This window comes from Bombyx mori, chromosome 18 (assembly GCF_030269925.1).
Source record: "Bombyx mori chromosome 18, ASM3026992v2".
Lineage (NCBI taxonomy): Eukaryota > Metazoa > Arthropoda > Insecta > Lepidoptera > Bombycidae > Bombyx > Bombyx mori.
This window is the reverse complement of record NC_085124.1, coordinates 15,316,299-15,342,236: the sequence shown is the minus strand read 5'-3', so window position 1 is coordinate 15,342,236 and position 25,938 is coordinate 15,316,299. Positions and strand designations below refer to the sequence as shown.

The window sequence follows — 25,938 nt, the reverse complement described above, 5'->3', positions numbered from 1 at the left end:
AGATTGAGCCCCATGAGTTCATCACTCAAGCTGTGCGTAACTGAAACATCTTCTTCAGGCTACCAGAGACTAGTAGTAAAAAATAAATATGTACATAACAATATAGTATATGGTAGTGGAATTCTTAACAAATAAACATAGATAGATGTAAGTGTCGATGACAAAGGTTTCATAATGTTGCTCTCTGTGATAGAAATAGACTATTTAAAATCATGAAAGACATTATGATCGATTTTGTCAAATAAATCTATGAAAAGTTTTCCGTTATAATTGACAGAAAACTCAAAACAAAGAATTTATTATCCGCATTAGACATGTTTTAGCTCAAAATGAAATTAAATGCTTCAGAATATTGTATTAGTTTTAAGTTTTTTGTCAGAGAATGTTGATTTGTGCTCAACTGAGGCCACCCGAGGAACAAGACCGTGGTGCAAGGAAGAAAGCTCTCAAAGACGCTGTAATATGTATTGGCTGGTTGAAAATTGTGTGTATCTGGTTCTAAATTCGTAGATTTCATGGCTTATTAGAAACTGCTGATACCACTGACATCTGCAACTGATATTATAGTGCATTTCATTCGAAGCTCCATATTTTTAGTTTTCTGAAGTCATAACATCTGTAGGAGTACTGTGTCGTAAAATGCATTCACGAGTCGTCGTCACTGTTTTAATGTGTTAATGTTCATTACTGGATTGTAGCACAGTAACTGCTCTTTAAATGGTCTTTCTAAATACTGTCTCTCTGTGATTTTTAATTGCATAGCTGGGAAGAGGAGGTTACTTTATCTCTGGTGGTTAGTGGCTACTAGAGAACAAATTTACTATGTCATGGAAATCTGACTACTTCGCGGCAGATACCCGAGCTCATAGAGCTGGGTGTAATGCGCAGCCCTACTCGTTTGACAAGAAATGGAGTAGTTTGATTCTGCGGTATATATTTTGGAATGTTTTAATGTACTTGAAATTGGTCATGTTTGTGGTCATCCTTATTTTATCTATATCTGTCAGGTATTCTACACCAATAACAAATAACGCATAGATTAAATTAAAATACGCCTTGGGCAATGGTAGGTTTAAAAAAATGTATATCGATACATATTTTACAGGTGTCGATAATATGCTACATGATTTTGTATTACCTGGTCCGCGCCAATAGCGAAGGTGGTATGTCCAATGTCCTCCAGAGCTTAACCCTGGCGATATTACCACCGCAGATAGTGCACGGGATACTCCTCTTCTTGGGAGCTCTTGAAGTAAGACAGTTTTTATTTGCTTAGATGAGCAGAGCAGCCGACTGACAACCCAATTCAAGCGACTTATTGACCCCTTTTTCTGTTATGAGATCGAGGCGGTATTGGAATTGGAATATCAGTTATTCTACCTTTCATAGGAAACACATGATTGGTTCGTGGCAGAAATTCATAGAATTATCTACAACTTGTGTGCGCTTACAATACGCCCAAAACCACCACTCGAAATGTGTAAATAGGGGTGGGTTGGGTCAGAAAATAAGAAAAACGTACTAGCACTCGGCATCGATGGTAAAATAACAGGATCTCAGACTTTGGCCTAAAGAGAGGAAAATATTTCAAGAACGGAATTATTCAAACTAACAATAAATTATACGATCTTACATCTCGTGTCCATAAAAAATGTCAATTTAAAGATTGCCTTAAATAAGTAAAATACCAGCAACATTCAATAATCCACAACAATCTGATAGATTTTAAGTTTGTCTTCCTTTTGTGAAGCAGGTGTTCCCTAATAATCATATCCAGAACGGATATTCCTCGAGCGCTTAATATTGAAATCGTTGTGGCATATAGGATAAATGCGACAGGGCCCAATTTTTTGTGTTGTTGCGAAAAACGCAAAATTGAAATATGCATAATTCATGGTAGCATGGCGCCTAACCGAGCCCGCACGCTTAGGTTAATTAAAAGGCCGAAGCTCTGCCATGTTAAGAGTTTATTATTATAGATATTTATTTGGTTTCTTTATTCAGAAGACACGCGACCTTCATCCCTGACACTTCTACTGTTTTCGATTCCTCCAATCCCTACAATATCGTTTTTGCAGGTTAGCCGTCGAAGCTCCGTGGTTCGTGAGGAACGTCGATTTAAACAACGACCTGGACCTCGAATCGATCCGAAAATATATGAAGTCAGCGTCGGAACATTATTTCAATAGGGGTATTCGTCATGATAATTACCTTATCGTTGCCGCCGCTGACTACTCCCCGAATCCTGATTACGCAGGGGTCATTCACTGTCGACGCCCTAGACACGTCGTTACGGATCCATCAGATTCAATAACCCTTGCATTAGACGCCTTCTGCTCTAACACTACGAGCCGGCTTAGGAACTCCGGTAACCATACTCGTTGAACTCGGCAAAGAGTTCGACGTGCAACCTAACCCATACATCAGTCCGCTGCGTTTCTCGCCGGATATTCTCAGCGGGTGGCGATTCCGATCCGGTAGTAGATTAATCCGCGAAGCAGCTGCTCTCGAGTTATTAGGTCTCCTTTGGAGGCGTTAGGGCAGCTGGTAGCTAATCCCACCCCTTCTGGCTAAGCCTTTGCTCGCTCACCTGTCCCGGTGTAACTGGAAAGGCCTTAAGGACACCAGTAATCCATCAATCATAAAAAAAGTTTTCCATTTGTACCAAATCAATTATGTGTTCTGTTTTGGAGGGTAAAATAAACGTTATTCTATTTTCATGAAATCAGTATCCAAATTGTAGTGTCGATGTTTTCCGGTTACGTATCGCAAACTCGTATTTTCTCTACAACCAATATAAATAGTAAATTCAGAAATACGTGCCTTTCAAAGACATTTTTCATTTTATGTGTTCTGTAACTGCAAAGGAGCGGCCCACATGATTCAGATTTTATTGTCATCTCACTAAAGATGAAGTAGCCCGGGGCAATTGTGGCTTGCGATCGAGGAACTAGAGCCTTTGATAGTCGAGGAACCGCCTCCGGGACGTTGTTACTGAAATACCAATTCAAATAAAAAGTTGTGACATGTAAATTGACCTATTTGTGATTCTTAAAAAAAAGTTTAAGGTCTACACAAGTAATGAGTAGGAAAGGTATTTAATGAGGATTACGATACAATAGTTGACTGTCGATGAATGACGACCTGGTCAAACAGCTTGATGCAAATGACCGGCAGACACTTGATGGGAGAGACTTAATTAAAACCGGTCAAATAGATCATATTATGTATATGGGTGAGTCGTGGGTATAATAGGAAATATATTGTGACTTAGATATTGAAAGATTTACTTCATTTGGAGATATACTGTTCTCGATTTATGTGGAAACTAGTCGAAAAAAATATCTTCAATCTGATATCGGTTGATAAGGCGGTATGATTGAGGCGAGAAATTGCATTCTGCTGTTTGAGGTCTCTCTCGACGGCAATAGTCCGTTCAACTGGTGGGGATGAAGTGATCGGTTTATGTTTTTTTGTCGGAACTTCCTTTTGGATTCCTTCCTTATATATGAATTATAGGTTTTTATGAAAAAAGTAACCCAAAGTGAGTGTGACTACTATGAGAAGTACTGGCTCGCTGCGTTGTTTTGCAAGGACTCAGACTCAGGACTGCGGTTTTTGTTAGACTCGGTGGTAGATATAACATGCTTTTTTGACATTCTTTTTTATGTCTATGGGCTCCAGTAACCACTTAACACCAGGTGGGCTGTGAGCTCGTCCACCTATTTAAGCAATAAAAAAAAAAGAAATTGTTTAGATGGTCGGGCGAGCTCACAGCCTACCTGGTGTTAAGTGGTTACTGGTAAATGCACCACCCACCTTGGGATATAAGTTCTAAGGTCTCAGTATAGTTACAACGGCTACCCCACATTCCAAACCGAAACGCATTACTGCTTCACCGCAGAAATAGGTAGGGTAGTGGTACCTACCCGTGCTGACTCACAAGAGGTCCTACCACGAGTAATCATTCGATGTGTTTTATTGACATTTAAGTAAATGGTGTAAATTTTAAATGTATTTGTAATTCCACTAATATTAATCAGATGCGACTCCTGCTTCTTCCCATAGCCTATTTTACTTCTTAACTCTGCAATTTATATCCCCCAATAATTTGCAAGCAATTGATTATTGCAAGCACGCACAGGTGGGTACCACCGTCCTGTTTAATTATGCCACAAAGTAAACAGCGTTCCTGTTCGCAGTGTAAGATCAAATCAAGTTATTTTAATGTTTGGTTCCAGGAGCGTGTCCTAGCGTTAGAAATTGGTTTATGGTTTTGTCTAATATTAGGCTCATACAACACGATACTCGGGATCATGGGCGGTATATACTTCATAAGGACAGGGTATCTGACGATGCACTTCTTGTTGGCTCTGATCTTCGCTTTGATGGCCATGTCGCTGTTTTGTGAGTATTTGAAATCTAAACAGATTAAGGATTTCTATAAAGGATTCTAAACAGATTTTGTAGTCGAATTCCGTAGGCGGGTACCAATTTTCCTAATGAAATACGTACTTATAAATTGTTCACGATTGATTTCCACAGTGAAGGAATAACATCGTATAATAAAAAATCAAACCCGCAGAATTATTATTTGCGTAATTACTGGTGATAGGACGTCTTGTGAGTTTGCACGGGTTGGTATCCTCACCCTGCCTATTTCTGCCGTGAAGCAGTAATGTGTTTCGGCTTGAAGGGCGGGGCAGCCGTTGTACTATACTGAGGCCTTGAACTCATATCTCAAGGCGGGTGGTGGCATTTACGTTGTAGATGTCTATTGGCTCCGGTTAAACTTAACACCAGGTGGGCCATGAGCTCGTCCACACTTGCATTAAAAAAAGGTAAACAAAGATTTAAAACTCAAACAACCACACGAGTACAATAAATATGTCCTTTAGACTAGTGATCACGTTGTAGGCATATCATTCATTATTAGCATCGTCTTTAAGCGATACACTAAGCAGTTAGTATTATAATAATAATTAATAATCTTAAGAATTTCGTTCTCATCGAGAGTATTTAGATCGACGTCGCAGACCATCTTAACACAATATGTAAATTCTGAATTCAAAACATAAGGCTTTGTCTCTAAAGCTTATACACGGGGTACTAATCGGGGTTTGACGGGTTGGATCCAAGATTCGGCTACACATTACTACAGCCCTATCTTGGAAGAAGCATCACAGAATTGTAATTTCTAATTGGCGTCTTACTTATTATAATTAATAGCCTTGGGAATTCGACCCCTGTCTCGACCAGCTGGTCTACAGCAAAGAAGCCTGTAACTAAGTTGATTCTTCAATCCCTCCAACCGTCATGATAATCGTGCACGAATTAAAATATAAGCTTAGTCATCGCATCAGACATCTGGTTTTTTTTTTTTTTATTGCTGTATATAAATTTTTATATAGGGTCCGTCACCGTGCAAATATTATCTACGCCATCAGTGAAAGATTATTAATTTGCATCTCTTATGAACCAAACGGACTTGTAGCACGTCCGTTTAGGACTGGTTAAATGAATATACCCTCAAGATAAATAAAAAACTGTATTCCTTTTTTGCAGCTGTCCTTTGTCACGATGTGTTGATTGTGTACGCATACAAAGAAATGCTTGTGACGACACTATCCACACCTGTCTCTGTGGTGCCGCATTCAGAACAAAACACAACGGAAAATCTTAAATAATGGATCAAAAGTACAGAAAAATCGAACTACACTTCGTTTTCGATGGTTGTTTTCATATATAACTAATGTAGCTTGTCGCTAGATATGTTTGCCTCGAAAATTTAATAAACTTATTGTGTTTGAAAATATCAGAGTACTTAGTCTTTGTCGCTTATAAATGATATTATGCCAGAAAACTGTTTTGAAGTTTCAATGGCAACTGTCTAATTATTCGATTTGGACTGACAGGTGACGGCAAAAGGCGTAGATCCTGAACAACAATTAATTTCTGAATATTTTGAGAGACTGAATTTCAATATTTTGTAAATAAAACACTTAACTAGTACAAGTGGTCACTTTTTTTTATTGTCCTTGTAGGCAGACGAGCATACGGCCCGCCTGATGGTGAGTGGTTACTGTCGCCCATGGACTTCAGCAATGCAGAGCCAAGCCGCTGCCTACCGCTTAATACTCTTGACCTCAAGGCTCAGTTTTATTATTAAAATACTGTGTAATACGCAACAGTTATATATAAATTCTTAAAGTAAAAATAACTGTTGGTGGATTAGGTATTTTAAGTTTGGTGGAATCTAGCAATCAAATCACAGTCACAACTGCATTCTGCTCGCCCGCCCAACGCATGCTACACTTGTATTGAAATTACACGACAGACAATTAATTGTCCTATGAGAAATCTTTTTAGTTGGGGATCTAACGCTTGGCTGGCCAAGTGACGTATGATTTTGCAGTTACAACATGTCTGATAATCATCCAGTGATTCACATGTATATTCGCAAAATAGAAGCACTAACAAATAGTACATAATTCCAATGTTATACTAGGAATAGAGAGGTAACCAAAAGCTCGCAGCGAGCGAGGAGCTGTCGGTAGGTTTGACTGCGTTCCATTCTGGAAATGTTGCGTGTTCCGTATACATGTGCGTATGTATGTGAGTGCGCACGGTCGCGGGCAACGGTGATCCGTGTATGAAGTCAGCGTCGGAACGATGAACCACTTTTTAATTATTATAAAAAAAAGAACACAATATTCCTAACCTAAAAGTACATGTTATTATCCGCAACATGCTTCGTCAGATTACAGAGATAAAGCTATCAGCAACATGCTTCGTCAAAAAGTACAATACTTACTTTCAGCTGCAAGCGTCGTCACTTTTTAATTATCAAGACTGATACTGATCCACCTGGTGTTAATTAGTTATCGTAGCTTATAATCATTAACAACGTAAATGCCCCCACCCAGATTGAGACATGAGTTCTAAGTCTCAGCTACAACAGTACAACGGTGGCCTCACCTTTCAAATGAAAAAGCTTTACTGCTATGCAATAAAAATAAGCAAAGTGCCTTAATAATGCAAATTATAATTTTTACGCCTTGTATTTTGGTTATACGATGTTATTCCTTCATCGTGGAAGTCACTCGTGGATATGTGCTAAATACTGTTACGCGCTGGGGTTCGGATAAATAAAAGTACAAATTAAAACTCTATTTAACGCTTAGAACACTCACAGAACACTATAAACTTCATAATTCACTTCTTCCGCTTCGCTTCAGGTGATCCGTTCGCTGTTTCGCTTCGAGTAGATCCGATTACTGACAAATTTCGTGTCATCTCTGCAACGCTTTTATAGTCGTTACGACATCTCTAGAATTATCAAGAACATTCTTGACAAGTAGAGTGGTTTTGATATGTGTTTCCGCTATTTGATAATAGATGGCGTTGTACTTCTCGAGCGTTCTCGATTTTACTAGTTCTTTTGATATTCGTTTCTACTATTCGACGATAGGTGGCGTTGCTCTTACCGGCGTAACGATACGTATTGCTTTAGAAGAATTGTTACCTGCCTGCGGGATCCGAACACCGGCATAGTTACACCACTTGATATTAACTTATCGGGCGTCTTAACCTTTAGGCTATGATGTTTTTTTGAATTATTGTGGCCGTTACTGACTACTCTCCTGACCTGGTACACGTAGCATGTGCGTAGTTGTCGTCCCCGCCTTAGACACTTCCACTAAGTTTCTCGCGCGATCATCTCAGTGGGTCGCGATTTCGATCCAGTGGAAGAATTTGTGAAGCACTGCTTTTGCTAGGGCTAGTTTTAGCAAATTCTCTCAGGTTGAGCCCGTAAGCTTACCTACCCGTTCGAACGTAGCCCGTTAGGGTTAATAGATAGGAAAAAGTACATGTCCTGATGGACACACCTGATCTACCGTTTTTATTGCTGGACTTTTGCAGTTTAAAAACCAGCAACAATCGTTGCATATGTAACCGTACCCGTCGAAGCGCTCCACATCGTACATAGTATATAACATTAGCATACTGTGCTTCTCATCAAATCTTCTCAGCTTGTCCCGATTCTGATCATATAGTAGATGCATTCGCGAAGTAGTCTAGGGGATTTTTGAGTTATTGTTGAGCTTTCTCAGTTCTCTTTGTTGAGCCCATATACGCCCACCTACCCTGGTAGAAGCCAGAAAGGCTTTCTGGAGGCTTTAATTTTCTCGAACAACAGAAAAGCTCAGGGAAAGTTTAACTCTAGAGATCGATGTTAAAGTATAATGTTAATAGAACACTTGATGCAAAATTTCTAGTCGTTTATTGCGTTGTTAATAAATTTATGTTAACTATAATTATATAATAATTATATTTAATTAATGCACTGTCTTTTGGGAATTGATGCGTTTTCTTTTGGTTAATTTATTTATTTCGACTGTGAATATAATACATTTTTCTGTAATTCATTAAGATGTTTTCTTGGCTAGTCGAGTAGATTCGGCAGGTCTGGGGTGCGCTCGATTAGATTCCGTTGTCCTTAGGTAGTGGGATAAAATCCGACCAATCGGAACAAACTAACTATACGATTTGAACCGTAAAGCGATCCGAGACGAAGTAGTATGTTAAAGATGGTGTAGTAGAGATATTACTCGTAGTACGATATTATGGTTATTATTGAGCGTATAAGTCTAGTTTTTGACCTTTAAACTTTGATCATGATTAATATACACCTATTTTGTTAAAAATTATTTATTATTTTATCCAGAACCCCAGTTTGTAAAACTAGATACAACACGCTGGTTGTATCGAGCCTAATCTAACATTATTGGAACAATGATCTCATTAAAGCGAATGAAATTCCGAAATTAGTTTCCGCATGAATTCATGTCGATGGTATGTATGGAGAGGCTGCGAGACTGGCCAGAACTGTTTATGGCAATACGATTTAATGATCTTTCATTCGTTCGTAGTATGGAATGCAATTTTGAATTTTGATCGTATTTCAGAGTAGACCTTTGAATATTTTCACGCAATAAGATTGTCTAAGAGATGGTCATAATCAAAGTTGTTAGTTTAAATTAGTGACAGATGATACCGAATGAGTTCTTTTCTTGGTGAAATGTTGAACTGGTGGATCACCACTGCAAGTTGGCAGAGTTGGCCTCGTAGGAGGTTCGGCCCCCGGCCCGAAAAAAAAAGAAGCCCGAATGTGCTATGGGCAAAAAAGCTGTTAAGCAACCCAACGTCGCCCTTTCACATGCCCATCCCATCTAGCCAAGCTTGGATACAGATCTTTCGGATTTTTACAACCGACACAAATGCTATTCTGTCATCGTATAATTTGTTTGTGAGCAAGGGTTAGGATAAAGAAAGTAGCAACTACAAACTGGGTTAAAATTGCGCAATCCAGAGAAGATTGGCTATCCTTAGAGGAGGCCTTTACCTGAGGAGGGGTTCTTGCAAGTGGGAAATAATACCTAACATTATTCAACAGATATATTATTTATTTATTTTTATATCACTTATTTATTCACTTGTACGAAATAAAAGGTTTTTATATTTTTATTTTATTTATTTATATATAATGAATGCGCCAAAATGGAGCTTAACGTCAACCGTCAAATAATCACCTGTCATGAAGCGTCCTTGCTTTTATCGCGTTTTCTGGAACACATAAAACTGTTCCAACGTTACATTAAATTTGGTGCATTAATTTAGATATTTGTATGGTGTTTAAATAAAGGATTGATAAGTTGCGGTGTTGGTTTATTACACTTTACAGGAGCGTAGTTTGTTTAAAAAACTATTGACAAGCCCCGAACTGGTCGCATCGCTCGAGACCACGGGCACTTAAAATGAAACATAAAAATAAAAGAAATTAGTGTCCCAGTTCGTATTATGTGCAAACAAGATACATTTGTTTTGCGATATAAAGCACTTTCAATGTTCGGTACGTAAGTGGTTTGCTGGTAATACATATTTGATTCTATGTATTACATTATGGCTTCTTTTTGGTAGTTTGCTTCAAAGAATGGTACAGGTCACCAATGACCATAATGATACCTTTAGGTGCTTTAACCGTAAGTCGAGCTTTGCATTTCTCAAATGGCCACGTGTATGGGAAATCAGGTATTGCTAGAGTTAGATTTGGTACATGAATGTGTCCCTGTGAATGAAAAGAGAGTATTGTTATTTTCATCGTCGGGCCGGTTAGGATACGGTCAAATTTGTTTTTGTAGATCTTTTGACACTACGCAAATACTTTATTGAGCCTCTAGTTGTTCCAGTGGATAGTAATTTTGGCTAGTGAACCACGACGTCAGGTTTCGATTCCCGACCGAAATCAATATCTATTCGCTGTTTCGTTTTCGGATTCTGGGTGTATTTATGAAAACAGTTGCTTATCCTACATTCGGACTATAAAATGTGGAAACTGTAAGTTCAATTATTTTATTTTTGTTTTCGACCATGGGGAACGAAGTCATAGCTAAGTGATTTTTTTTTCTATTCTATCAGCCCACAGACGTCCACTGCTGGACATAGGCCTCTCCCAAGCCTCGCCACAAAGACCGATCCTGTGCTGACTGCATCCAGCGGATCCCCACGAACCTCAATAGGTTATCGGTTCATCTTGTGGGAGGCCTACCTACGCTACGTCTTCCGGTACGAATAGGAAATACATTTTTATTTCACTGTTTAATTTGGGCTTAATGATTACGTGGGCACATAGACACTTAGCTTATAGTGCACGCCGAGACCTACTTGGAGAAACGAGGTCAAAGCCAGATCCTATTGTGTAACGGCTGTGCCACTCTCACCCTTCTAACCGAACAGAACAGAACTAGACAAGACGGTGACGTCCATCGGTGTGGGTATACTCCTCCTACCAGCAATAGGTCGACTTTAATCAAATAAAAAAAAAATCTTTAACTTGAAGCGTATGTTTTAATTACATCATTTAATTATGACAACGATTTCTTAATTACTGCTTTGTGAGGCGAGCACTCCCAGTGAATGTTTAACAGTTTTTTATTATAGTTATACACATATGTAAGGATTAATCGTGTACTCACCGCAGGCAGAGGACACTTCACCATTGTGTTCTCTAAGGTTTTTTGGAATAATTGAAATTTTATTACCTCACAGAAATTCATATCTGGGATATTTACGAAGCTAATTTTGTACTCGTTGTGCAAGTTCTCGTATATATTAAAGTGAAACTGTAAAAATAATTATCCCTTGGTAGTTTTTGTGAATCTGCGGAACTCATCAGTAAGCTCCTGGAATACACTGAAGATCTCTAGCTGATTAACAGTATATTTTCGCTGGATTAAGTAGGTTTTAGAATTTGTAGGATTATGAGCTAGTGATTTATGACCTGACAGCGAAATTTCTGAAGCTGACGGCTCTGATATTAAGTGATGGTGCACAGGCAAGGCAAGTGCAAGGCTTGTGGAGAGTATTAAGCGGTAGGCAGCGGCTTGGCTCTGTCCCTGGCATTGTTGAAGTCCATGGGCGACGGTAACTACTCACTATCAGGTGGGCCGTATGCTCGTCTGCCTACAAAGGCAATTTAAAAAAAAAAACATTGCGTAGTCCTTAGAGTCCACTATGTATTAAACATTACTGCTTATGAAGCCAGCTGAGCAAAGAATTTCATGGCCAGTACCTTCTGATTGACAACTAAAGCATATATTTTTAAATAATTGTTTTCTGACTTTGTCCTACTTTTTTTTTGTTTTTCAGATATGGTTAATTTTCAACACACTATTTCTAGATAAAAAGTTAGAAGACAAATTAAAGTTCTTACAGTAACATTTTTGTTCCACTGTTGTAAAGTTACCAAATCAATGTTCAATACGTATTTTGAGTTTCTAGATGGTCTCCTCACAGAAGCCTTCACATTTTTGACATAATTTTCATTAGTGTATATAATTTCTGGTCTTTCCGGAATAACTTCCAATGCCTGAAAGAAAAATAATTGAACGAAAAAGCCTTTTAATTTAATTACTGTATATTTGTTATTATAATTAAAGTCAAAGCAGGCGGGATAAAGTATGTAGTTTGAAGTAAATTTCTATTCCACATACGGTCTTTGTATTGTTTCTTTTTTTTATTGCTTAGATGGATGAACAAGCTTCCAGCCTAACTGGTGTTAAGTGGTTACTAGAGCCCATAGACATCCACAACGTAAATGCGCCACCCACCTTGAGATATAAGTACTAAGGTCTCAAGTATAGTTACATCGGCTACCCACCCTTCAAACCGAAACGCATTACTGCTTCACGGCAGAAATAGGCAGGGCGGTGGTACCCACCCGCGCGGACTCAGAAGAGGTCCTACCACCAGTAATCACGCAATTGTGGCGGTAGCCATCATCTAATTACACAAGATATTTGACAAATGCCTAAAACTCGCTTATGACATATTCAAGAGAAGCTTATATATATTCAAGTTCCAAACATCATATGCAGTATCATTCCCTTGATGGAAGATTTTGCCTCTGTCGTTATTCCTACAGTATCATATGTCTGTAGTACGCACTAAATTGATAATAATCGTAACGGCCGTCTGGTGTAGTGGTAAGTGACATGGTCACTACACAAGGCGGTCGCGGGTTCGAATCCCGCCAAGGGAAGATATAGTAGTAGGGATATAGTAGTAAGGGAAGAAGTATGATAAATATAGAAATGTCTTTTCCAGGGTTATGGATGTATATTAAATATATGTATGTGTATAATAAAAATATTACATTTATTTCCGTCATCTGGTACCTGTAATACAAGTTCTTTATGAACTTAGTACGGGAGTAGTTAATGTGGCGTGATTGTTAGTAAATATTTATATTCATATATTTATAATATTTTAACTAAGACATTAATTATCTAAAGTGATTTTCACAAAATGTCTCACTGTATGTTTTTGATATAGAAATTATGTACTCACAAAAGAAGCGGTTGAAACAAAATAAAGTGCGCAGAGGAGACGATACATTATCTCTGGGAGTCGGTCACCTTCTAAAACGTTTTGGCGGTCATTCGGTATCAGTTGACAATGAGCGTTTAATCGTATGGTTACACAAACCACAGTAAATTAATCTATGTCGTTTCCGGTTATTACCACATGGCAGGTTTAAATGGTCGCCACATACCCCGCACCTCCCTAGACGCGGACTCCACGTGTGGGGGTTGACCCTTGCCCGATAAAAAAAGGCTTAAATGGCCGACTTAGAGCAGGAAACTGCGCTCACATATTTGTTTGGCATCATTTCGACGTTTACTTCCTACTGAATTATTACTATATTATATATTAGTACGTGAAACAAAAACTTTGTATCCCTTTTTACGGAGGACGCAGGAATATGAAATTTCCCACACTTATAGAGAATATAGAGAAGGAGCACAGAATGCTAATATATTTTTTTAAATTATGAATTAATAATACCTTAAATCAATAATAAAAAAAACATTACACACACCATCATGTATTTGATACACTCACACATAATATATAATACGTACTCATTGTTTATTCTCAAACTTTGTTATTGCTACAGTCTGTGGTCAAATTGAGAGTAGGCTAATATTGCTTATCTTTAATATTATTTGTCCACGAGTATAGTGTAGTCTTGGAAAAATTTGGGATTATAGAACTATAATAATAGCCTTTGACAATAGAACCCAAATAATGTTCAAACTTATAATTAATTAATTGAAATTATTTCAATAATTAATTATAGTCGAATTTCGACTACTGGGGACCATTAGTAATAACTTCAAAGACATAATTTTATAATCAATCTATGAAAATTACAGTGAGGTCGATGGAAGAAGCCTATATTAAGGCTTTCATTATCTGCGCATCGCATCAGTGGGTTTTTTGTTGTTGATGCCTTAATGTATAACATCATCAGAAAAACGATCACCGATAAAGGCTATAAATAACGAGCAATAATTTATTAAAGTCCATTTACTGAACTTGTGAGAAAATTAAATTTAAATGCATAATCTGTGACAGTTGATCCAAACATTCCGTCGGTGAGTTAATATGTCGTAAATTAAATCTTATATTCAGGCCAAGATTGAATTTAACACTGATATTATTATCATAATCTACATATGAATATACAGAGTCAATAAGGTGACATCCAATAAGGAGGACAATAAGGTGACCCACAAAGGGTATATCAAGCTGAATATTGTAGATAGTTTTCTATTAGTATAATCGATTTGACGAAAAAATAATATTTCGCAAGTAAACAGTTTCGGGATAAAGAATACTTGAACATAACGAAAAAAACTAATTTTCTGCCAACCCTTGAATAATGATTTACACAAGTAGTATTCGTAGTAAAAAATAAGGCTGGCCTCATACCAAAACATGAGAATTTTTTTTTAGCTTTGGTGTGTGTTTGATCTCACAGCCCAGTTGGTATTGTTAGAAATATTATTTACTCTATTCATTCCATTATAAGTATAAATTGGCTGTATGAGCTAAAAGGCATGAGCCTTACATAATGTTAAATTTATTGAGAATAGCTGTCACTGGCTGTCAATTCTTTCTGTCACTTCCTTCGCTGTGGTTTTGTGGCTCGGTGTGTGAGTTTTTTCTAATTATATTGATAATCATAATAAATGTAAAGCATTTTCGCATTGGTTTATAAATAAATTGTCATTAAATATTATAGCGTGTTAGTTTTCTTGTAACGGTCTGTACACTCGCACGTTCCCGAACAAACTTGAACAAACTGCCAGCTCATAGGTACGCTATACCTATTTTAACAGGTATTAAGTGGTTACCGGAGCCATAAGAATTGGGTGTTTACACTAATTTCAGTATAATAAGTATATTTTAGGTTGACTAACTAAGTGATAACTTGAATTACTTTTATATCACAAAGATTTATGTCCGTAAAGGAAGTTCAATTCACGATAGAGTAAATTTTATTGTTAAAATTTAAGTAATGTAAAAATGATTGTATATAATTATCCCATCCAATCAAACACTTCGGATTGATTTCGGAAGTTTTGCGGCCGGCCTAATCCGGCATCATGTGGGTACTCCGATTTAAAATTATTCACGTGATGTCAGCTGATTGATACACACACATTTTTATGCATTGACGACACACAGAGTTCGCACAACTTATGTTTCGTCTTGCGTGTTTTTTCTTGTCATTTAATTAATCTAAACCTAACTCTGATCGGAATAGATGCGTACTTATGTCAACTGATAGATACTAATCCTCGTTTCAAACTTTGGATAGAATATTGGAGACTTGAACCTCACATCTCAAAGTAGCTGGTGCTATATATACACCTTATAAGTTCCGGTATAATAACATCTTAACACCAGGTGAGCCGCATGGTCGTCAATTAATGTACAGGAGTAACATAATAATAATACTTTTATACGAATGTCGTTAAAAGCCTCAGGCTTTTCAGGGACTCCGCCGGCAACGTTAGTCCGCTCCGACTGTGTCCGCATATCAAACAGCTTCAGCTGTGTACCGACAGAAATAAGCAAGATTCCGGTTGGCTATTTCCTAGACTATTTTTCCCGTCCCTTCATGCTAAGCAACCGTAGTTATATATATCATTAAGTTTGCTGATTAGGCCATATTATTTTGAGATACTACAGATTAGATTTGAGATTAAATTTAAAAACGTTTGTGCACACGAACCATATATTAATATTGTAGGAGAGGCATTTAATTCTGGTAAATCATTGACGGAACATTATAGTAATTACGTAATTGTTAACGGAATTATCTAAATCTTTTGTATAATGATTCTGCTGAGTTTCGTTGTGTTTATGTATTATCAAAATTAATGATAGATAGATTAGAGTTCTCCTATTTGATTTGAAATTTTATGAAACTTTGAAAATTGTAATGCTTTTTATTAATAAATATATAAAATATATATTATGTTTTATGGTTTCTGTGCCTCAAACACTCATCAGTCTTTCTCAGCGGCATGTAGATTATGATTTAGTAGTGAAATAGAAGTATTTCAACCCGTTTTTGAAGAAGCAGTCGCATTACGAACGCCATTTTACTCCTAGTGGTAAGAGACTATTGCTCAGTTTGATCGAAAATTGTTAACTTTTTTTTGAAAACGTTCTTTTGTTAAACAAAATTGTTCCAAGTATTACATTCTGTTTCGACATTGGATTGGTTTCCTTCTAATAGTAAATCATTCTTAAAATTCTTTTCATATTTTTGTAAATCAAATAAAAATCAATTGAAGCCCGTAATAGCTATCGTGATAGTGCGACATGCCGAAAGCGATTCCGAGTACCAGTATTGTTGGACTCACTAGATTTTATTGGCAAATAAATATTTTACGACAGTTTTCGTAGAAATAATTCCTATAATAAAAAAATATAATGGCTTTGTATTCTGAAGTGGTTTTTAGTCTGCTCCATTAATAGTATATATAGTAATATACTATATTCAGTATCACCCGTTGTATAGATTCCCTTTAACTTAGTCCCTCGGTCTCTATCACGAGACAGCTTACTTCAGATTAAGATTAAGGTTCACTGTGAGTTTTAAATCGCCTTTCCATCTCCTTCGTTATTTTCCTCTGCTGTATTTACTGTTTCTAGGATATCAATCTGTAATTATTGCATAGTCTCTCCTGCTTTATTTTCAACGTGTGCCCTTTTTTTTTCTGACCGCGACCTGGGCCTCATACAAGGTTGTTGAGTCTCTATATCGGACAAAGATTAATAAGACACGTGTTCAGTTAAGTGACTAACGTATATTGGGATTACAACCTAACGTGCTATCGACAGCCCGACAATCACGAGACTGGCGTAGCATCATTGCAATATAATTACCGCTAACACATGCATATAATTTTATTAGTTGCTATGGGGACATTTGTGGTCCCTACAAGGTATTTGCGTCTAGAAGATGCTCGGGGTATGTGGGACTTAACGGTCTGTAGGGACCAGAATGCGGGCCCAAAGATATTTTTAGGGCTCTACCCACCAAACGACTCCTTGACGTCCGATCTTCGCCCTTTCATCCCTTGGGCCCACGGTCCGCTTCCAACAGTTGTGGACCGTTCAGTCCCACACGCACCCTAATCGTGGGGGTCCTCGTAGGAGGTTCAGCCCAGAAAAAAAAGAAGTTGTTTACAAAGTGTTTACAAAGAACATAAATGCTACCAGCTCTAAGGTATAAAGGATGAATGTATCATAGACCCGCTGGCTATTATTTTATTAATGTAATTATTTCGCGGTTAACACATTAACACTAACAGCTTATTTTATTTACCACTTTTTTTTAAAGCTTGCAAGTAGTATAGACAATTTTGAATCACTGATTTTCTTTGCGAATGCAAATTGCATATCCCTTAGTCTCGCAATGTGTCATACGTCTAGTAACACTTTTAGATCACTTATTCGTGATTGCATAGATGAAATAACTAAGCATATCGAATGAAAATGTTTGTTGGATACAATGAGTGTTCGGTAACTGCCTGCATTTGACGTGGGTCAAACATGTTCGTCCATTGAGCGAGGCTGATCGTGTTACCTCATAAATTAAATGGAATTCTGAACAGAGCGACTGAGTTCTAACACACACTTTTATGCTAGCTATTTCAATTCAAGTTTATAGTTGAAGTGAAACATGCGACTACATTACATTGTATGTAGTTTACTTAGCGTCGTAACGGTATTGATTAAACATAACATAAATACGTTATAGACTTACTGGTGGTAGAACGTCTTGGGAGTCTGCAAGGGTAGGTACTACCACCCTGCCTATTTCTGCCGTGAAGCAGTAATGCGTTTCAGTTCGAAGGTCGGGGCAGCCGTAGTTGAAAGTTAGACCTTAGAACTCATGGCTTAAGGTGGGTGACGGCATTTACGTTGTAGATGTCTATGGGCTCCGGTAATCACTTAACATCAGATAGGCCGTGAGCTAGTCGACCGATCTAAGCTATAAAAAAATTACATATGTATGTGTTTCATAATTCACATGTTTGCCATTCTTTTGTGTCAAAACGGAAAAACGAAGTAATCATGCTACAACTCACACGTGCAGGATTGTAATATGCCTCATCACTAATAATCAACTATGCTGATGATGAGATAAAAAAATAACCTAGGCAAAGATACTAAGTAATTTTTTTAGAGAATTATCCGCCTAATAGTATTTTAGTAACATCGTCTGGCAGTATGGTAATCACATCAATAAAGTCTTACTCTAAAAACTTTGAGGATATTATGTTATATTTGAGATATTACTACAGAATGATGACATTGTTGACGAGCATACGGCCCATCTGATGGTGGATGGTCACCGCCGCTCATAAATGTTAGCAACGTCAGGGGCACGGCCAAGCTGATACCTACTGCTAAAATGTGACTCTTTGTTGCACTATACGGGCAGAGAAGCTCAATTGATGTTAAGCAGTTAGTGGAGCCCATAGACCACACAACACGACCGTTGAAATCAATTAATTCTAAGACATGAGATCGAAGTGTGATTTGTAATGTATAATAGAATCTTTAAACTTGGAAGACTGCATCGCGGTGGATATAAACAGAATGATGCATCTGCTCATTTACTAGAACGTCTTACGAGTAATAAATACGTAAATTGAATGAATTGGGCAATCTATTGATTGGTTTTAACTAGTAATGCTCGACCACGTCTCTCGAGAACGTTTGAGGTGAGCTAGCGGTCGGAAATATCGGGATTCTATCTTAAGACGAAAATAGCTACATTGAAAACCACTTATGTGAATTTTCGGTTGCACCCGTATGAGGTAAAGTGGGGTGTAACTATGTAAATTGGACTTTATAAAACTGTATAGTATTGCTTAATATATTATTTAAAATAAAGATTTAAATTACATTAATATTAACGCTTAAAATTCAATTACATTTTTGAGAAGTTTAGATTGGTTCGTACACATCATATCACCTGAGCAGATGTCACCTTTCTATATAGGTAGCCTCTTAGCAAAATGTACGGCTTATCAAAACTATATCTATTATACATATTCCCACTATTTTCAGCCCATAGGATAATAGCGGGTCCGGTTATTGATCAAGAAACATTTATCTTAATATTCGTTTTCTATTATTACTATAGGGACTTCCATTTAATTTCTCATGGTGTGTTCCAAGATTTTTTGTTGATGTCTATGGGCTACAGTAATCGCTAAACAGCAGGTGGATCGTGGTATTTAGAACTAATTTAATCCAATGTACAAAATACGTACTTCATGCAGTTCTAAATTCACCTTCTTTTCTATTCCCGTCATCGCATAAGGATGTCTTGCATTTGGTATTAGGGTAAAGCTTTGTTTCTACGTAATGAACACAGTTGAACAAACTTAATGAATATGAATGAAAATGTTAACATGCCGATTCTTTAGTCCGCCCTGGTAAATAGGGTAAGAGCGACAGTTCTTGACTGTTACAAATAGCGGCCTAATCCAAAGATTCCGCGTGAACTATGGCAGTCGTTAAGCGGATCCAGGCGGCATAATAGTCCTTCTTTTGTCGCTAATGTGCCATAAAGAGGCAATGTCCGCTGAATCGTTTGACTGTCGATTTCAAGTTGCGGGCGTAGTGAAGTCGCACCCACTTTACTACACTTACATAGTAACTCACATTCTTACACAAGTGTCATTTTGATATTCATTAATACGATTTTATTAGCTTCAGACGTATGTATGTATGTTTGTAACGAAATCATTTTGTTTTCGTCCTTAATAAGTATACCAAATTTCGAGTTAATCCGACGTTTTGAGGGGGGTCAAAATCGAAAACCTGATTTTGACCCCCCTCAAAACGTCGGATTAACTCGAAATTTGGTATACTTATTAAGGACAGATGACAATTCAATATTGAAAAAAAATATATTGAAAAAATAGAAATTCAACTAAAAAATTAAAAATAAATAATAGTTTAAAAAAACGCTTACCAAAATCGCTTTTTTAGAAAATCCAACTAAAAAATAGGAAATAAATTTTAATAGCTTTGAATTAAAAATAGTGTAAGAAAAAATGATTTTATTGTAAAAAAGCGTGGGGTGCTTTTCAGGATAATATCAAAATAACCCTTCTACTCATATCTGTTCATAAAATATTTATAACTACTGATACACCCAGCATGCATCCAAGATACAATGCATTTTTAGTTGGAGTTTCTATAAAAGCGTATTTTATTAGTTTTTTTAAACTATTATTTATTTTAAACTAACATTCTGATGGACCTCGAAATTTTGGACATAATGATACGAATTAGATGATAATGCATGCAAATGTACATAACGATAAAGACTAGGTTTGAAATTTTCCTTTTAGATAACCATCTACTAGAATTATGCTTAAAGCCATACGATATGTGACACGAATTACCATTTTGACTCTCAGTACTTTTGTTGATCTACGCTTGTGGTTGGGAAAAAACGTAAGCGGTAAAAAATCAGAATCTATAACAACAATTAACACTTCTAACGGTTCTTCTAAAGTTTTAAATGAAGATAGTTTCAAGCACATGACAAACTTTATCAAGCTATCTAGGAATCTTGGTATTTTGATAAAGAATAAGCTTGACTATGCGTCCGCTGACGGTTACAGATACAATAGAAACTTCTAGAATGTCTAGGGCGTTCATTAATGTCTCCATAGAATGTTAATTAAATACTTACAATAACTTGAAGCACTAAACACTGTTAACTTGATTAAGTGTCTGGAGTGTTCTGGGTATAATTGCGTCTGTGGCTCAGTATTTTGTGGCTTTTATCTTAGGATGTCTCAGGTTCGAGATTGAACACGCGCCGATACTTTTAGTTTTCTTTTAGTTTTAGATTTGAAGTTTCTGCTGCATTCTTAAAGAACAAATATACTTATTAGGTTATCGGACCACAGCGACACTACAAAAGTGAATTCCATCTCCTACGTTTAGATTTAAGATCAAAGTCTCAATTAAATAAAAATCTATTCTATCTTAAGTCTGTGGACCACCTGAATAAGAGACACGCGGTACATTTACCTACTGTTTCTTTTCGGGCAGGGGGGCGAACCTCATATGAAATGACCTAGGGGGCGCGCGGGGTATGTTGGACTTTACGGTTCGCAGATGTTGGGAGGAGATCGCGGTCCCAAGGATATTTTTAGGTTCCTACTCCCTAAACAACGCCCCTTGCACTTTCTCAACCGACGTCTGATCTCTGCGCGGAGTCCGAGCCCGAGGAGGGTTCCTGCGGTCAACACTACAACTAGACTCGCAGATTTTTTTATTGATAAAAATAAAATAAAAAACTACTTTACAAAGTTATAAACTTTATTTTATTTACAATGATTTATAAGAAATCTATACTTACTAATAATATTATAAAGAGGAAAGATTTGTTTGTTTGTTTGTTTCGAATAGGCTCCGAAACTACTGGACCGATTTGAAAAATTCTTTTGCCATTAGAAGCCGACATTGTCCCTGATGAACATAGGCTACTTTTTTTAAATATTTTTTTTTTGGTTTCATTTGTGTTTTAATGTTTCCGAAGCGAAGCGAGGGCGGGTCGCTAGTATATAATAAAAAAAAAAATTATTTTTTGTACGTTATTACAAAGTTAAGTCGTACACTGTGTGCATTACTAATAAAAATCTTACGTTACGGACGTTTTTTTCCGGTTAGGGTACCCCTCCGCATCGTCCCATAGGGAACTTCGTTCCAAAAACCGTATATATTTCATCAATATACAAGTAGTTGAAGTCGTCGTGGCCTAAGGGATAAGACGTCCGGTGCATTCGTAGCGATGCAACGGTGTTCGAATCCCGCAGGCGGGTACCAATTTTTCTAATGAAATACGTACTTCATAATTGTTCACGATTGACTTCCACGGTGAAGGAATAACATCGTGTAATAAAAATCAAACCCGCAAAATTATAATTTGCGTAATTACTGGTGGTAGGACCTCTTGTGAGTCCGCACGGGTAGGTACCACCGCCCCGCCTATTTCTGCCGTGAAGCAGTAATGCGTTTCGGTTTGAAGGATGGGGCAGCCGCTGTAACTATACTGAGACCTTAGAACTTCTATCTCAAGGTGTGTGGCGCATTTACGTTGTAGATGTCTATGGGTTCCAGTAACCACTTGACACCAGGTGGGCTGTGAGCTCGTCCACAAATCTAGGCAATAAAAAAAAATAAAAAAAAAAAGTACTGACTTTGGCGGAGAATGAAACTCGGCGCGTGGAAGAGTAGTCACCAACTCAACCATCGAGACGTATTCAAACGTAAATAGAAGAACAAAGCCGTAATGAAATTTAAAAGAGAAGTTTCATCACGTCCGCGTCTCGAGAAAATCCAAGAAAACACTTGTGCGTTTTACGGTTTTAAATAGCAGACCAAAGACATTCGTCCTCTGCAGTAAACTGATTTAAACTTTTCATTTATTTCAATTAGCATGAAAGGCGTAACCCGAAATTAGGCTCGTTTGGTTTAATTAATGTCCCGGGGTCGGGCGCGAAGTTTTTTTAATACGCCCCTCGAGGCCCGGAGCCGCTGAAGATGTTAAATTACATTTTTCCGAGGGATTTTTCAGGTGTGAATTTTGTTTACAGGTGGCGAGGCGGTTCAGGCGAATCGCGCGATTTAGAATGCGGACGTCTATTAAAATTCATAGATGTCTGTTCGAGGCCTTTTTCGGCCCTGCAACAGTTTAAAATGGAGAACGCTCAACGCCTGTTTACCACCTGTCTCCAACGCATAATGCACTACTTTGGCAACGTTGCCCGCAGAGGTGTAGATAACTTGGAACGTCTGATGGTCACTGGAAAACTCGAAGGAAAACGTCGTAGAAGCCGGAGCCCCAAACGTTGGTCCGACCAGATCTCCGAGAAAACCAGCGGACCACATAGCGCTGCACTACACTAAGCAACTTACCGGAACCGATGGAGGCTGGCAGTCGACAAGCTGAAACGGAGTCACGATCCTCAGTAATGAGGGAGCGATGGAGAAGAAGAAGTATTGACTAGGTGCAAATATGCGTCATTAAATCTGCCTTATAGCTTCAGATAGGAGGTCAATGCTTCGATTGTGTTGCAAGGACTGTCTCACCCTTCAAGCCTGAATGCATTTTTATTTTATTTTATTTATTTTATTAGGCTCACAATACACATCACAAGCTAAAGATACATAAAAAACACAAATAAAAAGAAACAAAATCTGGCTTGCAACATAAGTTATTTGCGCACGACAAAACAAGACATATAGTGCTGAATTTGTATAACAATGTTCCTTACAATTATGACAAAACAACACAATAACAAAAACTAATCTAACGAATAATGTAAGGAAAAAAAATTATTCACAATATAATACATTAAACAATTACATTAACCTACCTATTAATAAAGTGGAGGATGCCCTTGAACATTTTTCTAAACGTAACCAACCTACAAGTAAAAATATCTAACTCAGGTGACGACCTTGCCAGTTCGTTATAGGTACGACACATTCACATTGTTTCAAATACCAAACATGCAGAACGGTAATGCCTAGTTGTACATAATACAGTGTGTTTAGTGCGAGTTTTTTAACGTTTGCCGTTAGGGGCGCTGTTCCAACTGCATACAAATTTGAGTTAACTTTTACGCTATCGAGAACGTTAAAAAACTCGCATTACTAAGCACAGAAAGTTTTGTAGAGCCCACGTATGTAAAGTCCTATGTCCACTGCTTATAGGGTATGAATCTTGCTTAAAATATCCAGAAATATATCAGTTATTCGTCGAACTCAACCGAAAACTTTCGGACGTGACCCGAACGTGGAACTTTTCTAATATAACTAAAAATGGATTTCTGAACTTTAGAATTTTTCGGGAGAATGTTGTTCATTTCCGTAAACGGTTTTGTTTATGTCTTTTTTTTTATTGCTTATATTGATGGACGAGCTGACAGCCCACCTGGTGTTAAGTGGTTACTGGAGTACATAGATATCTACGACGTAAATGCGCCACCCACCTTGAGATATAAGTTCTAAAGTCTCAGTACAGTTACAACGGCTGCCCCACCCTTCAAACCAAAACGCATTACTGCTTCACGGCAGAAATAGGCAGGGTGGTGGTACCTACCCGCGCGGACTCATAAGAGGTTCTACCACCAGAAAAAAATAACCATCCCGGTTTAGTAAATATTTAGTAGTTAAATGGAGGCTGCATACTGGCCTGTATAGTGGCAGATATTTTTCTGAATATATCTGTCTGAGCCTCCACAGCTCGATATTAGTGCACCAGGCCACATGCCCCCCGGAATTAAGGACCACGACAATCAAATTTATCAACATAAAAACTTGCAAACTTTATCAATCAAATTGCTGTTTCATTCAAATCATTGAATCGCTTCTAAAGTATTTTAAAATGTAATTCGATGAATAATCTCATTTCACAGTCGCAAAATGTACGGAATCATTCGTAAAGTATTATAACTCAACGAAAAAAGGCAAAAAGATTTGAAAACTTTTGTTTCTTTGCCAACTTCGTTAAAGAAATATTTCAATTATACTTTTTAACTTACTTTCTTGTATTATTTCTGCATCAAGAAACATAAGTATCCAAAGTCAGAGTTCATAAGAGCATTTTATTAAAGTAAGTTTTCGAGTTTCAAATTATATTTGTATCTAAGAACGGTTTTATCTTAATCCTCCAAATGTAATAATAACTTGTGAGTGTTATCTGACATTTTTGACTTTTATTCTTTGTAACTGATTTATTTGTTTTGTCATAAAATCGATTAATAAAATCGATAACTCAGGATGCTTTAGAGTGCATTGGTTGGATGATATCATAGAAGGAGATATCACAGTAAGCACAATGACACATGAGGTTTAAGTTACAACAACGTGTGATCAGAAGACAAGCCATATAGTCCACGCTGCAATACAAATTTTTTCATCAGCAATCTTTTTCCTACCTATGCTGATAGCCTCAAGAGGCTATTTCAGCTTCCCCCTAACGTTTGTAGGTGAGCTCACGGGGCTCAAACCGGAGAGTTACTAACACTGACCCTAGCAAGAGCAGTGCTCCGCAGAATCTACCACCGGATCGGAAACGCGACCCACTGAGAAGATCTGGCGAGAAACTCAGTGGGCTGTGTCTATGGGTTAGTTTGCTCGTCGAGCCCTTCGTCGCAAGCGACGGGTTCGACGAGGACGGTGACCGGTGCTGCACCTGACTACAACTCTTGTAGGAAATATAAAGCCTTCCTTAGTTTGTTTAATGTCGGCAAATAGCTCCGTGGATAGGTTCACGGCTCAGTGGTGTTAAGTGGATACCATAGGCCATAGACATTGCAAAATGAATCGTGCCACTCATCTGGAGATACGAGTTCGAAGATTCAAATTTTTTTTTAAGCGAAAACTTCTTTAGCGTCGCTGTGATTCGAAAGTCGATGAAACGAAAAAGCGACAATAAAAAGAGACAGACACATAAATTCACTAGGTTTAACGTGGAAGAAAATGAGATAGTTAGTATTATACAGTGTTTTTTATATTCGTGGTTCTCTTTGTGCTCTGTTTCTTACCTAATACATTTTGAATATATACGAATAAAATGTAAAATAATTATCAAGCTTTGTATCACTATGATCATTATTAAAACCTACAATTATCCTCTTCCCGAAATTTTACATTCGTCGCATCTATCTTGAAGCCACAATTTTTAAAGGTTTCACTTCTACCACGTGTGAATTGCATACATGTTTTTAACACCGCTCTTAATCTCTTTACAGTGGAACGCACAGCTGGTTCTCGGCAGAGTTGTGGTGGTATTACTTACCCGTGTTTCTCAAAGTACTATCTTATCACCCGTATGTATTGTCCTTGGTGCGTCTTGGTCCGTGTTTGAAGGCACTACAGCCACATATCCTTAACACAAGGTCTTTTTAGGAGCATCATATTATATTATAATTAAAGTAATTCGACGTCATGCAACCTCTCACGCAC

General features: G+C 37.5%; 2 protein-coding genes and 1 long non-coding RNA gene across 7 annotated transcripts; 2 read left to right on the top strand and 1 right to left on the bottom strand.

Moving 5' to 3' along the window:
• Nucleotides 1-226: 226 nt before the first annotated feature.
• LOC101738477 (uncharacterized) lies at nt 227-6,015 on the top strand. 2 transcript variants are annotated; one of them, XM_062673535.1, is made up of 5 exons: nt 227-484; nt 1,106-1,252; nt 4,242-4,407; nt 5,566-5,732; nt 5,916-6,015. In XM_062673535.1, the coding sequence occupies exons 1-4, from the start codon at nt 383-385 to the stop codon at nt 5,685-5,687; spliced, it is 537 nt and encodes a 178-aa protein (XP_062529519.1). In that variant the 5' UTR covers nt 227-382; the 3' UTR covers nt 5,688-5,732; nt 5,916-6,015. The 2 variants fall into 2 exon arrangements, with proteins under 2 accessions (XP_062529519.1, XP_004925608.2); XM_004925551.4 differs by lacking the exon at nt 5,916-6,015 and having other exon boundaries at nt 5,566-5,813.
• A 3,499-nt stretch (nt 6,016-9,514) lies between these two features.
• Nucleotides 9,515-23,024, bottom strand: LOC110385085 (uncharacterized). 4 transcript variants are annotated; one of them, XR_009975581.1, is made up of 6 exons: nt 22,882-23,023; nt 21,323-21,520; nt 20,648-20,827; nt 11,774-11,929; nt 11,037-11,183; nt 9,515-10,129 (listed from the first exon to the last, which is right to left on the bottom strand). XR_009975581.1 is itself a non-coding variant. In XM_062673771.1 (4 exons), exons 1-4 carry the CDS (start codon nt 13,466-13,468, stop codon nt 9,962-9,964), a joined length of 498 nt encoding a protein of 165 aa, XP_062529755.1. In that variant the 5' UTR covers nt 13,469-13,503; the 3' UTR covers nt 9,515-9,961. The 4 variants fall into 4 exon arrangements, 2 of the variants coding, with proteins under 2 accessions (XP_062529755.1, XP_021203275.1); XR_002430433.3 differs by lacking the exon at nt 21,323-21,520 and having other exon boundaries at nt 22,882-23,024; XM_062673771.1 differs by lacking the exons at nt 20,648-20,827; nt 21,323-21,520; nt 22,882-23,023 and adding an exon at nt 13,442-13,503.
• LOC134200594 (uncharacterized) lies at nt 14,526-25,564 on the top strand. Its single transcript, XR_009975582.1, has 2 exons — nt 14,526-14,557; nt 22,560-25,564. It is a non-coding gene; the product is annotated as an uncharacterized LOC134200594 (long non-coding RNA).
• The last annotated feature ends 374 nt before the right edge of the window (nt 25,565-25,938 follow it).

Excerpts from the sequence above, each read along its gene's own strand:
- LOC110385085 (XM_021347600.3), bottom strand. The coding sequence starts at position 12,957 with ATGTATCGTCTCCTCTGCGCACTTTATTTTGTTTCAACCGCTTCTTTT. Across the intron at positions 11,930-12,909 it reads TTGTTTCAACCGCTTCTTTT|GCATTGGAAGTTATTCCGGA; the intron begins GTGAGTACATAA and ends TTTTTCTTTCAG. Across the intron at positions 10,130-11,036 it reads TGAAGTGTCCTCTGCCTGCG|GGACACATTCATGTACCAAA; the intron begins GTGAGTACACGA and ends TTTCATTCACAG.
- LOC101738477 (XM_062673535.1), top strand. The coding sequence starts at position 383 with ATGTTGATTTGTGCTCAACTGAGGCCACCCGAGGAACAAGACCGTGGT. Across the intron at positions 485-1,105 it reads GTATTGGCTGGTTGAAAATT|GTGTCGATAATATGCTACAT; the intron begins GTGTGTATCTGG and ends CATATTTTACAG. Across the intron at positions 4,408-5,565 it reads GATGGCCATGTCGCTGTTTT|CTGTCCTTTGTCACGATGTG; the intron begins GTGAGTATTTGA and ends CCTTTTTTGCAG.